The 13,196-nt window shown below is 39.6% G+C and overlaps 1 protein-coding gene, 1 long non-coding RNA gene and 1 other non-coding gene across 4 annotated transcripts; 2 read left to right on the forward strand and 1 right to left on the reverse strand.

Moving 5' to 3' along the window:
• Nucleotides 1-1,318: 1,318 nt before the first annotated feature.
• On the reverse strand, nt 1,319-6,200 carry TOMM7 (translocase of outer mitochondrial membrane 7). The gene is made up of 3 exons (XM_074837221.1): nt 5,993-6,200; nt 2,740-2,788; nt 1,319-1,541 (listed from the first exon to the last, which is right to left on the reverse strand). Exons 1-3 carry the CDS (start codon nt 6,093-6,095, stop codon nt 1,526-1,528), a joined length of 168 nt encoding a protein of 55 aa, XP_074693322.1. The 5' UTR covers nt 6,096-6,200; the 3' UTR covers nt 1,319-1,525.
• LOC141928654 (uncharacterized) lies at nt 6,200-12,614 on the forward strand. Of its 2 annotated transcripts, none has more exons than XR_012624820.1 (2): nt 6,200-6,561; nt 8,271-12,614. It is a non-coding gene; the product is annotated as an uncharacterized LOC141928654 (long non-coding RNA). The 2 variants fall into 2 exon arrangements; XR_012624821.1 differs by having other exon boundaries at nt 11,655-12,614.
• LOC141934691 (small nucleolar RNA SNORD93) lies at nt 11,945-12,032 on the forward strand. The gene has a single exon (XR_012626404.1). It is a non-coding gene; the product is annotated as a small nucleolar RNA SNORD93 (small nucleolar RNA).
• Nucleotides 12,615-13,196: the final 582 nt, after the last annotated feature.

The following is a 13,196-nucleotide window of genomic DNA, read 5'->3' on the forward strand; positions in this document are numbered from 1 at the left end:
TTATCTCATTACTATTGTAATTAGGATCAGTCAAGAAATAGGATCAGAACTTGAACTCCTTTCATAATTTAAGACATATAAGCAGTTACATGAATCTCAAGTCGCCGTTAGAAAAAAGGCACTAGAAAAGCTGCGCTAGCAACTGAATATAGGGTCACAAGAAAAGTGTTCTGCATTCAGTCCTTGCTCTTTTTCCCTGTCAGCAGTCTATTATCATTAGCTATTCCAGTATTTCATGACATTTAACTACTGTGATTAATGAAATTTTAAGGAACATGCTGGTTTGCATTAGCTCTCATAAATGTTTCCCACTTTTTTCTTCCTTCCCAATTCTTGTCTTTCAATTAAGTTTTTTCCTCTTGTCTCATTTCTCATTTTCTTTCCAATCACATCTGCCCTTAAACACAGTAACATTTTACCATGAATTTTCACAGGAGATGAGAAACTGAGGAATCTCCTATTCCTTAAACAATTAATGTAAAAACTGTCTGAAAATCTATGGGGTTAAAAAAAAGCCAATCTGAAATCTAGAATACTTTTGTTGCAGCGGTGATTTAGAGCCAATAAACATTATTTTTTTTAAATTACTGCACAGATACAGACTAGCCTGTACAGTTCTAGAGGGACAAGAGTAATCTACCCAATGCAGCTTCTATTTAACAGAAACCAAGCAGTTGCCATTTCAGTTCTTGAATTTCAGTGTTAAAAGGGAGAAAACCAACTGAAGCCAAACCAACAATATTCCAAAGAGCAAGACTTTGGAGTAAAAATAAAGCAAATACCCTGTTTAGTGTAGTTGTTTTCTTCCTTCAGTTATACATGAATAACTTCCTCTTACAATAAGAGCACTGTATACGCACACACGGAGCACTTTTGTTGTGTCCTCCCACCCCATCCCAAATTACAGAAAATGTACATAATGTTTAAAGGTAAGTTTGGCAGAAAAGTATAATTTTTACTATTTGACTGTGCTAGGCATATGTCTCTCAATCCTTAATGTATCCAGAGATTAACAAATCCAAGAGGAAAATAAAAAAAAACAAACCAGGTCAGCTTAGTGACCAGCTGCAGAGGCTTACTAACACTTGGGCAAGAAACCTCTGAAGAATATTGAAATATTTAAAATATTAGCTGGTTACCTTGACGATAAAGAGGAATCTTTATCCAAAAGACCATCATAACAGGGATAAATACTGGGGTTGAATGTCACCATATTTTGGGAAAAAGAAAAAAAACAAACCCCACACAACAGGTTATCCTTTCTGTAATAAAGAAATTACTACATTATAGCTACGTAAAGACTTAAAAACAATGCACATCCATTCAAATTGTATTTATTTAATTACACTGTAATGCAAATAAATTAGGTCCATATAAACTCCATTTTGCTGTATGTACAACCTATGTCATTAGCAAGCTGATTGAGCCAGCTGGTGTAAGTGTCCACCTCATCCTCTGGAATGCTCGAATCTTCAGACACTTTCTCTGTCCATTGGCTGGTTCTAGAACAGGACCACCACATCCTTCATCCCCAAAGTAGACTGAAAGGGGAGGGGGGAGGAAACGAAAGTCAGATTTGCAGCATGTACTTGTTTTTAAATGGGTATTTGTAAAACACAAGTCTGGAGGAACAGCCCTGTAGATGTACAGAATAAATGCTAGCCCCCAAAAGACTGAAATAATGCCACCTTTAAAGTAACATTTAAGCCTGCAGAGCATGAATATGTGCTCAGAAAAATCAGTGTCTGTAAACTTCGTATTAGGCCAAGCTTCTGGTATGTATGTACATACACTCTGGTATGAAATACATTATGCTGGGCAGAGACACACTCGATGGATCAAGAAAAAAGTCTCAAACTGCTAGTGAAGCTAAACATAGAAACACTGTCAGCAAGCAAACAACTCCAGCAAGTCAGTTCTTAAGACAACAGAAGATTTTACTGAAACTGTAATCTTGATGCTTTTTTTCATATTTTCTCCTGTTAAAACTAGCTCCCTTGAATCACTGAATCCTAAAAATGGGATTTCTATACATTGTAACTATGTTACGCTAGAAGAGTTAACATATGACTTTGAAAACAATAGAGTCTATCAACTATTTGTCTTAGGAATACCTGGTTCTGCATAGTAACCAAAGTTATTTCAAGAAAAATAAGTCACACTTTCTTCAAAACTTTAATTAGTTTGACCCATAGAAGCCCTCCAGCAAAACTCAAATACCACAAGAATTCAAGTATTACTAATGCCATGACATTGCAGCACTAACAGTCCCACAAGAGGCAACATGAGCAAATGCACTTTGCTTCATGACAATGTCTGATACTGAAGGATATAGCCCGTTGTTTCATGCAGCTTTTATGCAGTGTTATTATCATATTTGCAAAGGCAGAAGACAGTTTTGTTTTAAATTTGTGCTAGAAAGCTTCCTCAGTGCAGAAACTGGCATGAACTAGGTCTACAACAGATTAGAAGGGTAGCTTCCACTCAAAAGGTAAAGGAAGTCCCATATATTAAAAGCCATGCAAGATTAAGAGAAAGGCCCTCCCAAGAACTTGTGTTCTGCTGTCTTTTAATTTGGATTTCTAAATAAACGAGAATCACAGCCAGCTATGCTTTCATTCTGAACAATTAAAAACAATGGATGGAAGCAACCTTTGCAACTGTTGCTGTCCAGAGGTAACACCTAAAACGGTAACTACCTGCACTGAGTTTGCATGTACATTTGGAACTGATACATACCTCCAGATAGTTGGCTCAGGCATTCCAGGATCTGCACCTCTCTTAAAACCTGAAGTGAAACACATCACATACATATATATAAAAATATGTATGTTCAGACTCCCACATAGTTAAATCCCTATCAAATTATTCCAGCCCCCTGAATTGCAATAAAAAAGAAAACCTATTGAGCAGAGAACTGTGATTTATGAAGTTGTGTACAAACCTGAATAAAAACTGCACATTCTTATCAGGGTTAGAAAGTAGAGAAAATAAATACATGTGTACAGTTTTATATTTTTTTTTTAAATTCTTACCTGCATCTTTATCCACCCCAAAGATCAAGACATACATACCTACACACACAAACACACAGATTTTAAATGCTGTTCAGAAGGTAACCTAGTAAGGCTGGACCAACAGTGACACCTGTAACTGGTATAAGTGAGCACCTTGAGTCCTAACAGGCAATGTTGTGCAATGACACCTGATGCAGAACTTAAAAGTAGTATTTCAACAACAGTTCACTCAATTTAGGATGACAGAATTCTAAATGCTAAATCAGTTAAACCTAAAATCTTCTATTTTTACTGGCATATTTTGAAAAGCTACCTAGTACTAAAGCTTGCAAAGAAACAAGATGTTTGTCAATCTACTAACACCCAGGAAAATGGAAAAAAAAAAAGCTAATTACAAAGAGTTCATCCCCAGCTAATGACTCAAATACCAATTCACTAAAGCAAACGTATGCTAGAGAAGCAACTGAAGATTCAGTGTATGAAATACCTTTGCCCACTGGACCGTAAATTAAAAGTCTTGAAGCGGAATCATGCAATTCATGCACTGTTCAACACACTCTCTCCTACGCTTGTTATCTAGAATTGGATGTTATACAAAAAACAGATTATTTCCCTCGTTTACAGAAAATAAATCCTTAATGTCAGTTTGCCTGAAACACAGGCCATGAAGGTTAATGGAAAAACTTCTATTAACTTCATGGGCACTGGGTTAGCTCTTTGAAGATAACCTTGTGTGGTTTGAGACTATTAAACATCCTGACCCACTTTCTTTGGTTGACATACTGTCCAACAAAATTGCTTTAAAATTAATGAAGCTGTATTAGGAGTCACACTCTGTATGTGAACGTTTCTGGCTTTTTCCACCCCTAGTAATTTTAAATAAGCAAGCCAGGTTTAACAAAATTGCACTGGTCTAATTTACCTACTTAAAACAGAGACATCCACTTCAAAGTAAGTTTAAAAAAAATACAACAAAAAAACTGACCAATGACCTACAATTGGACATTCACATACCATGCTCCCTCATACATCCCCTGAGCATTCCATCCTCACCTAGAAAGCCTTTCAGATCAAGTTAAAAGCTCAAAAATTCTGGAAGTTTCCTTGCCTGTGTTTAGTTTAGTGTTTTTTCATATACACAGGGGTCAATACAAAAGTTTACCTTGAATCAGTGACACCAAGGACTGCGTAGCCTCTTGCCCTGTCACTGCATCACACCTTCCCTCCCAGATTAAAATGTAATCCCAGTACAAAAAAGGTTCTTCCAATTCTGTGGGGTTTGAGTGCACGCCACCTCCAAACACCTATGGCAAGCAAAGGTGGCACCTGCATGTCCCCCTCCCATCTGCTTATACTTGATGTCCTTTCATTACAGCATGTAGATTTGTAAGGCAGTAGTGTAGATTTGGAACAGTAGACTTATTTTCTGGAAGTATGACGTTAAACTACAACTTAGTTTCTCACCTCTACATAACAGAAATATACTAAGCACCCTAATATCAGTGCAACTGTAAACACAATAAGATGGCTTTGTATGACTTGAAGTAACTTATTTAATTTCCTCTGGTGTTCCTCAGTACAAAGAGCACCATTCCCATATTCACAGATACTGTCATAGGAGTAAAATCAAAACACAACTTCAGCAAAAGAAAAATTAGGTCACAAAACATTGCTGAAATTCCCACCCAAAAATTATCAATTTAAAGTAAGTGATAAACTAAAAATGGAAATCTAATTAAAGTTTAAGCCTAATATTGCTGATTAGTTTTTTTCCATAGTGTTTGAAGTGACCTCTTTTATTTGTAGTTGTTAAAGCATGCATGTAACTGCTGAAGGACCAACTTTCTCCTGATTGTTATCTATTATTTGGACAAACAAAGCCCTTCAAACTGGACGCTGTATTTCTCTCAATTAAAACAACGTATCAGCTCCCAACCCTCCTTCATGTTTGCATTCCAGGCAGAGATGCCCGACTGTTTTAGATGCTTTTCCCAAAAGGCACAACAGAGTTGGGGCAGAAGGCATGTGGGGATCAGCCTTCCTGGGACCCCTTATCATAAAAGAAGTGAACAAAAGTGTCAGGCCTATTGCACACGTGCATATCTTAAGTAGGTCAGGCTCTTCAACAAGACTGCTGATGGCATGCAGCCCAAACTGAGTAGAACTACCATGTGGTTGCAATGCCCAGCCAGCTCCATGTCAGGAGCAGATGAAATACATCCTGGGCGCCAGACATGACATCGAGGCATCCCCTGAATGTTCCACAGCAGGTCGGAAACAGGAGCCACGCCATTTTGGGAAAGCCTGTAACCTGTACCTAGCTGGAAATTCAACCTCAGCCAGAGGCTGGCAGCCCCCTCGGCACAGGAAGCAGAGCTCCCGGCCACAGACAGCTTTCTCCTCACACGCTGACTCCCTACTGCAAGAAACACATGGGCGAGCCTACTAAAGCCGCCAGGCACTGACGCACGATTAAATCGCAGCTTCGCCCGTTGTTAAGCCGCTCCGGTGCACGCTCAGCCCGCTCCCCAGAGGGGCTCGGCCCGCCGGCCTGCCACAGGCCACCGGCGCCCAGGGCCCTCCCCTCACTGGGCACGCAGATCCAACGCGCACTCCCAGCGCAGCGACAGCCCTCAGGAAGGGAAAGAGGCAGAAAAACCTTTTTTAAAGGGGAGGGGGGGAACCCCGACCAACACCCACAAACAAGAAAACCCCAAATATCCCGCAGTTCTGTCACGCCGCCGCCCCCACCCCGCGGGGCCTCACGCCGGGCCCTCCGCACCCCCCTCCCGGCTTTCCCCGGCCGCGCATGCGCGCTAAGGGCCGCGGAGCCTGGGTCGGCCCCGCCGCAGAGAGAGCGCGCGCGCGCGCTGCCAGGGCCAGCTCGGGCGGGATGGAGGGAGGGCAGCGCGCGCGCCCGCCCGGTCCTCGGCCTCCCCAGAGGCCGCCGAGCACCACCCCCGCCCAGCACTGACCTAGGTAGAGCACGACGGGGATGAAGCCCCAGCGGATGGCGAACTGGCCGCCCTTGAAGAGCTGCTGTAGCCGCTGCTTGGCCTCCTTGCTAAGCTTCGGCATTCCGGCGGCGGGGGAGAGAGGAGGAGGAGAAAGAGGAGGAGGTAGAGGAGGGGGTAGAGGAGGAGCCAGAGGAGGAGCCGGAGGCCGAGCCGGAGGCCAGCCGGCCTGTCGCGCCGCGTGAGGGACGGTGGGCAGTCCTTCCCTGAGAAGGGCGAGAAAATGGCGGCCGCGGGGCTCCTTCCGCTCGTCCCCGCCCAGCGGGCAGGCGCAGTGCGGTGGCTCGCTGCCGACCCGGCCCCAGTCCAGGAGGGCTTGTCCTGCGCTGCGGCGTCGGCCCCGCAAACTGAGAGCGGGGGATCCAGGCCGGCCCGCCGGAATTGGGGTGTTTGTTCGAGGGTGAGGGGGTGACAAACGCTGTGGGCCTTCTTCATCTGCCTGCATTTCAGTGTTTGTGTTTCTTTCCCGGAGCTCGCAAGGTATGCGCACGCTTTGCACGCCGCCTCTGGAGGCGAGGAAGTGCCTTTTGGTAAGTGGAAGATGGAGTGATAAATGTTTCTGGGTGAAATTGGAAAGTCCTCTCCATCTTTGGTACCAGACTGTGCGATGTGTTCAGTCTGTGGAAATGCAGAGTTCTGGGAGTGAAAGCTTGACTAGAAGTATGGGGGGAGGCATTCTGGCTTTTTGCCCTAATATCTAAAAAATGCCAATACAGCACTTAGGGCTTGTTGTCCTTACAAAGTCTGAGCCTGGATAAGTACTGAAGCACTTTCTTTTCAAACAGATAAATGAGTGGTCTCGGCAAGAACCCCCTGCAGTGCCCTAACCACCAAGCTGTTGTCTGTTTGACACCAGTACTTACGAAACAGCTTGCTGCATGATGTCTGTGCCATTGATTCAACCAGTTATGTTGTATTTGTACCACACTTTCATTCTTTCTCAGGTGGTCTGCTGCCTTTTGCTGTAATGCCAGATCCAGGTCTTCAAGTTCCTGGGATTACTAATGTGGCTGCAGTATTTAACATCGGCAGTCTATATCATATCTGCTATCTATGTCAAACTATATGGAAACACTGAAAAAAGTTCTTAAAAATCACTCCTTGTGACAGTGTAGAAATCTGCTCAGTCTTGTTTATGGTCGTGATTTATTGACCACACACAGTTAAAGTTCTACATGTGATGTTTTGGTTTGCCTAAGGCAATTTCTGTTTCCGTTTTGTCATATTAAGAATAACAACAGATTAGTGCTTTTAGATCCAAAAAAGAATCCAGGGCTACAATAAATACCACTTATACAGATACATCATTTCCTCTTCCAATGTGTGGATGCCTGCTCTGCTATTCTAAGATGATTAAAATAGGAACTGGTAGCTTGCTCCTTGGTTTCCAGGTGTGGACAGGTAGCAACCTGCAAGCCACATGAGGGATTCTGGCACAACTTGCTTTTGTCATGGTCCACCAATAATCAAAATGTGGGGGATAAAAGAGTATTTTGGTGATGTGATGTCACAAATGTGCTGCCATGTTACAGAATGCACAAACGGCCTTTCCTCATATAAACCAGCCATATGTACTGTGCTTTCATATGCATTAAACATGTTGATGGGATACATCAGTATTTCTAGTCATGTGATTGACACATATTTAATGTTATCTACCAAGTAATGCGAAGGCTTAGAGTTCGTGAGTGGCTTCTTTATGAACTGAACAGCTTGTCCCTAAAGAAAGGTTAGGCACCAGTGCTGTAGTTCATCAGCAGATGAACATCAATATGAAGCTTGGAATGTGAGCCCACACCTTTCCCAGAATAATATGCCTTCATGACAAATGGCACATGATGCGATCATATGTCGTATTTTCTTTATACATTCTCAGCCATTAGGGGCAACAAAGTGGGCTCCAATAATGACACAATAACGGAAGCACATTTTGTGTCAATTGACTTCATAAGAGTTAGTTTTGCTTGATGTTTTTTTGAACAACCTGTTTTGGCTTACTCCATTCTTTCTGCAACTGGTAAGCTGCTGGGATAGGCAGAAAAATACAGGCTAGGTACCTTCATTTCTCTGTAAAAAATAAAGTGTTCCCAGTGTCATCTTGCAGGGAGGGCTTTTCCCAGTTCATTGTTTAGCAACCAAGATGTTGTTACTTGAAAACAATACCTCCAGATTAATGGAACACTTTCAGTAACAAATCTAGAATTTATGGAACATACTAATGAATACTTTTCTCTGGCAGGCTTAGGCAACTAGTAATACAAATAATCAGTCTATAAAAGACAGAGCTGCCTCTGAAGTGCTGTTTGTCTCTTGCTGTTCTCTGGTTGGTATTAAAGGTGAGTTTGTACTTACCAGTGTCACATATTCCTATTTTGTCATATCTGGCCTGGTACTTGTACATCAATGGACTGCTGTACTTCTGCTCCTGAGATTGAGTACTGTGTAACTATTAAACTATTTTGGGGATAGTCTGCTGTTCGAGCTGGGAATTCGAAACTGAGGTAACAAGTCTTTCTATCCATGGGTTTGCATTAGCTTTCCATTGTTTTGGTATATTACTGTTGTCAAACTTTGCAAACTAGTACTCATGAGTAAAGTTGTACAAACATTTAAATGACAAATTTACTATTCTGAACAAGTGTAGTGCAGGAGGCACGTTCATTTGTCAGTAATGGCTTGTCATACTCTTTTAAAAAAGAAAAAACTCAAACCAGTGAACCTTCTTTTCTGAGCCTTGCGAAGGAAGAGAAATGGTTGCTGCAGGAACCTATTTTTCATCAGTTTATATTAAATTGATTTTCCTTTGTAGATGACACCATCAGATCTGTTTCCACAATGTTACAGCTTGTTCTTTCTAAACATACAAACCCAACTGTTCATTAGAGCACACATCTTGTTAATAATATCTTACAAAATATTACAATAAATTGTGACCCACTGTATTAGAATTAAATTCAAAAGGTATTTTCCTTAAACTTCTTGTAATTTTAGTGTAAGTGTGATTCAGAAGGTCAAATGTGCTAAAAGACTGATCAAAATGGTTCTGTCTTCTTTGAGTGTAAATTGGTTTATGTTGGTTTATTTCGGTATTCACAAAAATGTGCCAGTGTTTACCAGCTGCTTCTCTTCTTTCCTTCATACATCAAGTCAAGGAATAATTTTCAGAGCACAGAAAGTTTCCTTGATAGCTCTCATTTCTCATGTCTGCTAATTCTAATGTTTGACTAAAAGCTTGTAGCTTATTTCCTTTATTTAACCCTAGGAGCCAGGAAATGAATAGCAGGAAAGTTAATATTTCTTTGCCACAGTTCTCTTGCGAACAGAATTGATGGTGTGGCCTAGAAGAGCACAAGTGCATGAGTTTTGTATGCAAATAAACCAAAGCTAATGGTCTAAATTTATATAGTGTTACAGACAGAAGTTGTATATCTGTAAACTAAGAAGAGTGACAGGAGAGCAGCACTTCTTCCATCCTAACACACATCCATAGTCTCATACTGTCCAAAGGATCATATTTGCAGTAAAGAAAACAAAAAACACCACCAACAACAAAAATCCCAGAACAAAACAAAAACACACAACCAAACAAAACTAAACAACACAAAAAACCAGAGTATGCCAACAGTAAAAGTTTATATTGACTCCAGAAGTTTTCTGTGCCTTTATTTGGCTCCTGTTGCACTTAGGATGTTAGAGGGTCTAAGAGCTCAACAGTCCTTTGGTGAGCTATTGACTCGCCCAAAGGGTAAAAGCAACAATCATCTTCCCTGCAGGTTCAAGCTGGTGAGACAGAGTATTCAAATAACTGAAATACTGAAAACTGGTCCCTAGAACCAACTATTCCTATGATTCGGCATGAAACAATGAACAGGTTTGGAGGGAGAAGTAGTAATACCCAACGAAATGGGTACTGTAAGAAACTGATGGAGGCAGCTTTGCCCAGAGAAGACACGAGTAGGATGTTGTGGGCGTGCTCTGGGTACTAGTTCGTGTTTATAATTTATTGTGGTAACATTTCCATGAAGGATACTGGGTGTACTTGATTATATTTTTCTTATGGCTGATAGTGAAGACAAAAGCACTTGGAATGGTGTATCCATTAAGAAAAGCAAGAGCCCTAATTGCTGGAGTGAAAAAAGAAAATTTAGTAATTCCATCTGTTGGAAGTTTTTTGTTATAAAAAGCCTCTTTGAATTTCTTTTGCCTCATAGTTCATGTGATCAGCAACAACAATAAAATCAGGAATAAAATTGCAGAGGTTTTAACTGGGACAAGAATGTGAATCTCTACTGTTTTATTAACTTGATTAGCAGTAATTCCACAAGTGCTGTGTTTTCGTAGCAAATAAATACTGCTAACACTCATTGTAAACCAGCCAAATGTTTCAGGTTTTACGGGTAGAGAATTGAGAGATTCTTATAGACATGACTGAATCACTTAAGTGTCAGTCTGTGGTTCAGGGAAATAATGTCACTCAGTCTGATGGCTTTAGCTTGTCTTTGTTTTTTGGTGCAAAGGGTAGATTTCAGTTTGAAGAATTCCAGACCTCAAGCTTTATCTCAACAACCACAAAGTAAAGCCGTGCAATAGTGCATGCAACTAAGAAGGCTGAAGAAGGAGACAAAGTGAAGCAACACATTAACGTTTGTGAAAAATTACTGTAAATGCTACATGGGAAATCCCTGCAGACCTCCATTATGCACTGAACACTCTCGCCTTTGAGATTTCCCTTCAATCTACTGTCAAGAAACTGCATTAAATTAATCTGTTTGGGAAGAAAGTTTGAGTTTGACTCTGTTTGTGGGTAACTTGCATTTCAAAGATACTGCAATTGATATTTCATACTTGAGAATTACACTGTAAATCCTATAAATAATACAAGAACATAAACAGGTATTTAACAGAGTTCCATTACAGGCTGAATCTTTACAATGTCATTAAAAATGGTAGTATATTATGACTAGACATTCTATTTCACTTTATTATTATAATTATATTTTTATTGTGCCCTAGTAATGATGGTCTTTTTCTTCCATTCCATTTTAGTAGTCCTATTCATTTAGTCTAATAAATCCCAGCTACTCTGCAATACTACTGGTCTGGGAAATGTTCCTTGTCATTTCACAAAGAGACAAATAGAAATGGATAGCACTACAGTCAAAAAAAGACTAAGGCTGTCTGATTGTCATGTGGGAAATGTCAGAATTCTAAAATGTATCTTTTTAAAATTTTTGTAAGACCTAGATTACTTGGGGGTGAATATGTTTTGCGTTTTTGCATTTAGCATATTTCAAAACATACTTGCAATACACAGCAGTAATGCATATGAAAAATTTCTGTCCTGATTAGAATCTTTTTCACATAAATTTTTGTGTGATGCTCATTGACTGTAGTCTGGTCACTGTCTGACAGGGGATATTTCCAAGAAAAGTGGTATTGTCAGATGCCTGTCTAGAAAATTAGTGAAATGATCAGAGTGATAGGAGCAAAAATCAAAGTGTAGTAATTCTGTATATTCAGTACAGTAACTATACAACTTATTTATTTAAAAATAAACCGAAACTGAGTGGTAATATGGAGTTGAGTGCAAACAGTGTAATAATTTCATTATTTTTCATTACAGCTCCTGAGGCCAGTGAAGAGAAGCAGCAGTCTGAGGTGAGACAGCATTCAACAGAACCTCATCAAATGCTTTTAGAGACCTTTGAGAAGAACTGCTGTTGTGCTTGAAAATTGAGTATTACCTGTTGTAAAACTTTACTGTTGTTTGAAACTTGACTTTCCCATTCTCCCCATCTTCGTTTAATAATGAAAATCAAGTGTTACATTTAATGATACTGCTATCTTTTACCACAGATAGTTCCTCTAAAAACACAGCAGTTCTTAAATGCATGTTTTTATGATTGCGATACTTGGCCGAGGATGAAAACTATAATCTGATTCCTTGCATACTTTCAGTGATACGCAAAAATCTGATGGATTAAAGGATTTTCTGAGGCCAAAACTAATATCCATATTTAGTCATTCTTTGTTTTTAAATTAAGCTTTTTTTTTTTTTTTTTTAAGCATCTGAGCAGTGAAGGTTTCAGTAGCTCTAGGAGGATTTTCCTCTAAAGATATTTGAATGTAAACCTTGTCAACTGATCTCAACTAGATTTTTGTTGCTGGAGAATATGTTGCTATAACAGCACACGTCAATAAAGATTTTAAAGGACTTAAAAGATGCTTGTTTTAGTCAAATGTTTTCTACGATTGAAACAAGATGAGGAAAACAGTGAGTATATTCTGATTTCCCAAACAGTCTTTGCTCTTGGTATGCTTGTTTTTATACCAGTTCTGACCTTAGTTCATTGTATTAAAGTGAGGCAGCCATGAAACTGAGAACGTTAGTCTTTGCAATCAGTTGACAGCATTGCACATGAAAATTAAATCTTTCTCTTTGATGCAGAACAAAGAATGGGAGCATTTGAAGATTAAGAATTGTAATTAAAAGTCATATTCTGCTTTCTCTCTTTGGTGAGCATTTGTTGTAATAGTCTTTCTTGGCATCCATCTACAAAAAATAAACACACTGCTGAAACAACTTTTTCTGATAATGAAATACTTGAAAATCTTAACTGACTGATGCACAGCATTCATTTCACTGATTTACAGTAGCACTTTTGGATGCACTCATTCAGATTTTACAAGATAAATGTATACAACAACAAGAAGTTCCTAACTATCTCCTAGTTATAAGCAAAGAGAAAAGTAGTAAAGCAGAAAGGACCTCTGAGTTGAAATATGCCAGGTGGATGTAGAACAGGTTTGTGTGGGTTTTCTGCTAGAATGTGAGTTTGCTCTGGTTTTTATCTTAAATCACTGTTAAAAAAATACCGTTTCAGTTACTGTGTATATCCCTAAGTATCCTTTTCCTGTGGTGCCTCCAAAACAGGAAGAGTGTTTGTTAAAATGAAGATTTTTTTTTTTAAGTATATATTAAATTTTAATTTACCATAATTTTAATTTAAATCAGATTTAAAGCATAGCTTGAACTCTTACTTTAAAGATAGTCTAGGTTTTAGTGTTGTCGTTATAACAGCTTTTAACAACTCATAATGCAAATTACAGAGTCCAGAGCATAATAGGGAAGATGTATATTTTCAGATTGTGACTAAGATCGTAG

Source organism: Strix aluco, chromosome 1 (assembly GCF_031877795.1).
Source record: "Strix aluco isolate bStrAlu1 chromosome 1, bStrAlu1.hap1, whole genome shotgun sequence".
Lineage (NCBI taxonomy): Eukaryota > Metazoa > Chordata > Aves > Strigiformes > Strigidae > Strix > Strix aluco.

What these genes read in the sequence shown, in the direction of transcription:
- TOMM7 (XM_074837221.1), bottom strand. Translation starts at nt 6,095, where the DNA reads ATGCCGAAGCTTAGCAAGGAGGCCAAGCAGCGGCTACAGCAGCTCTTC. An exon ending in CCCCGTCGTGCTCTACCTAG is followed by an intron (nt 2,789 to 5,992) that starts GTCAGTGCTGGG and finishes GTTTCACTTCAG; the next exon opens with GTTTTAAGAGAGGTGCAGAT.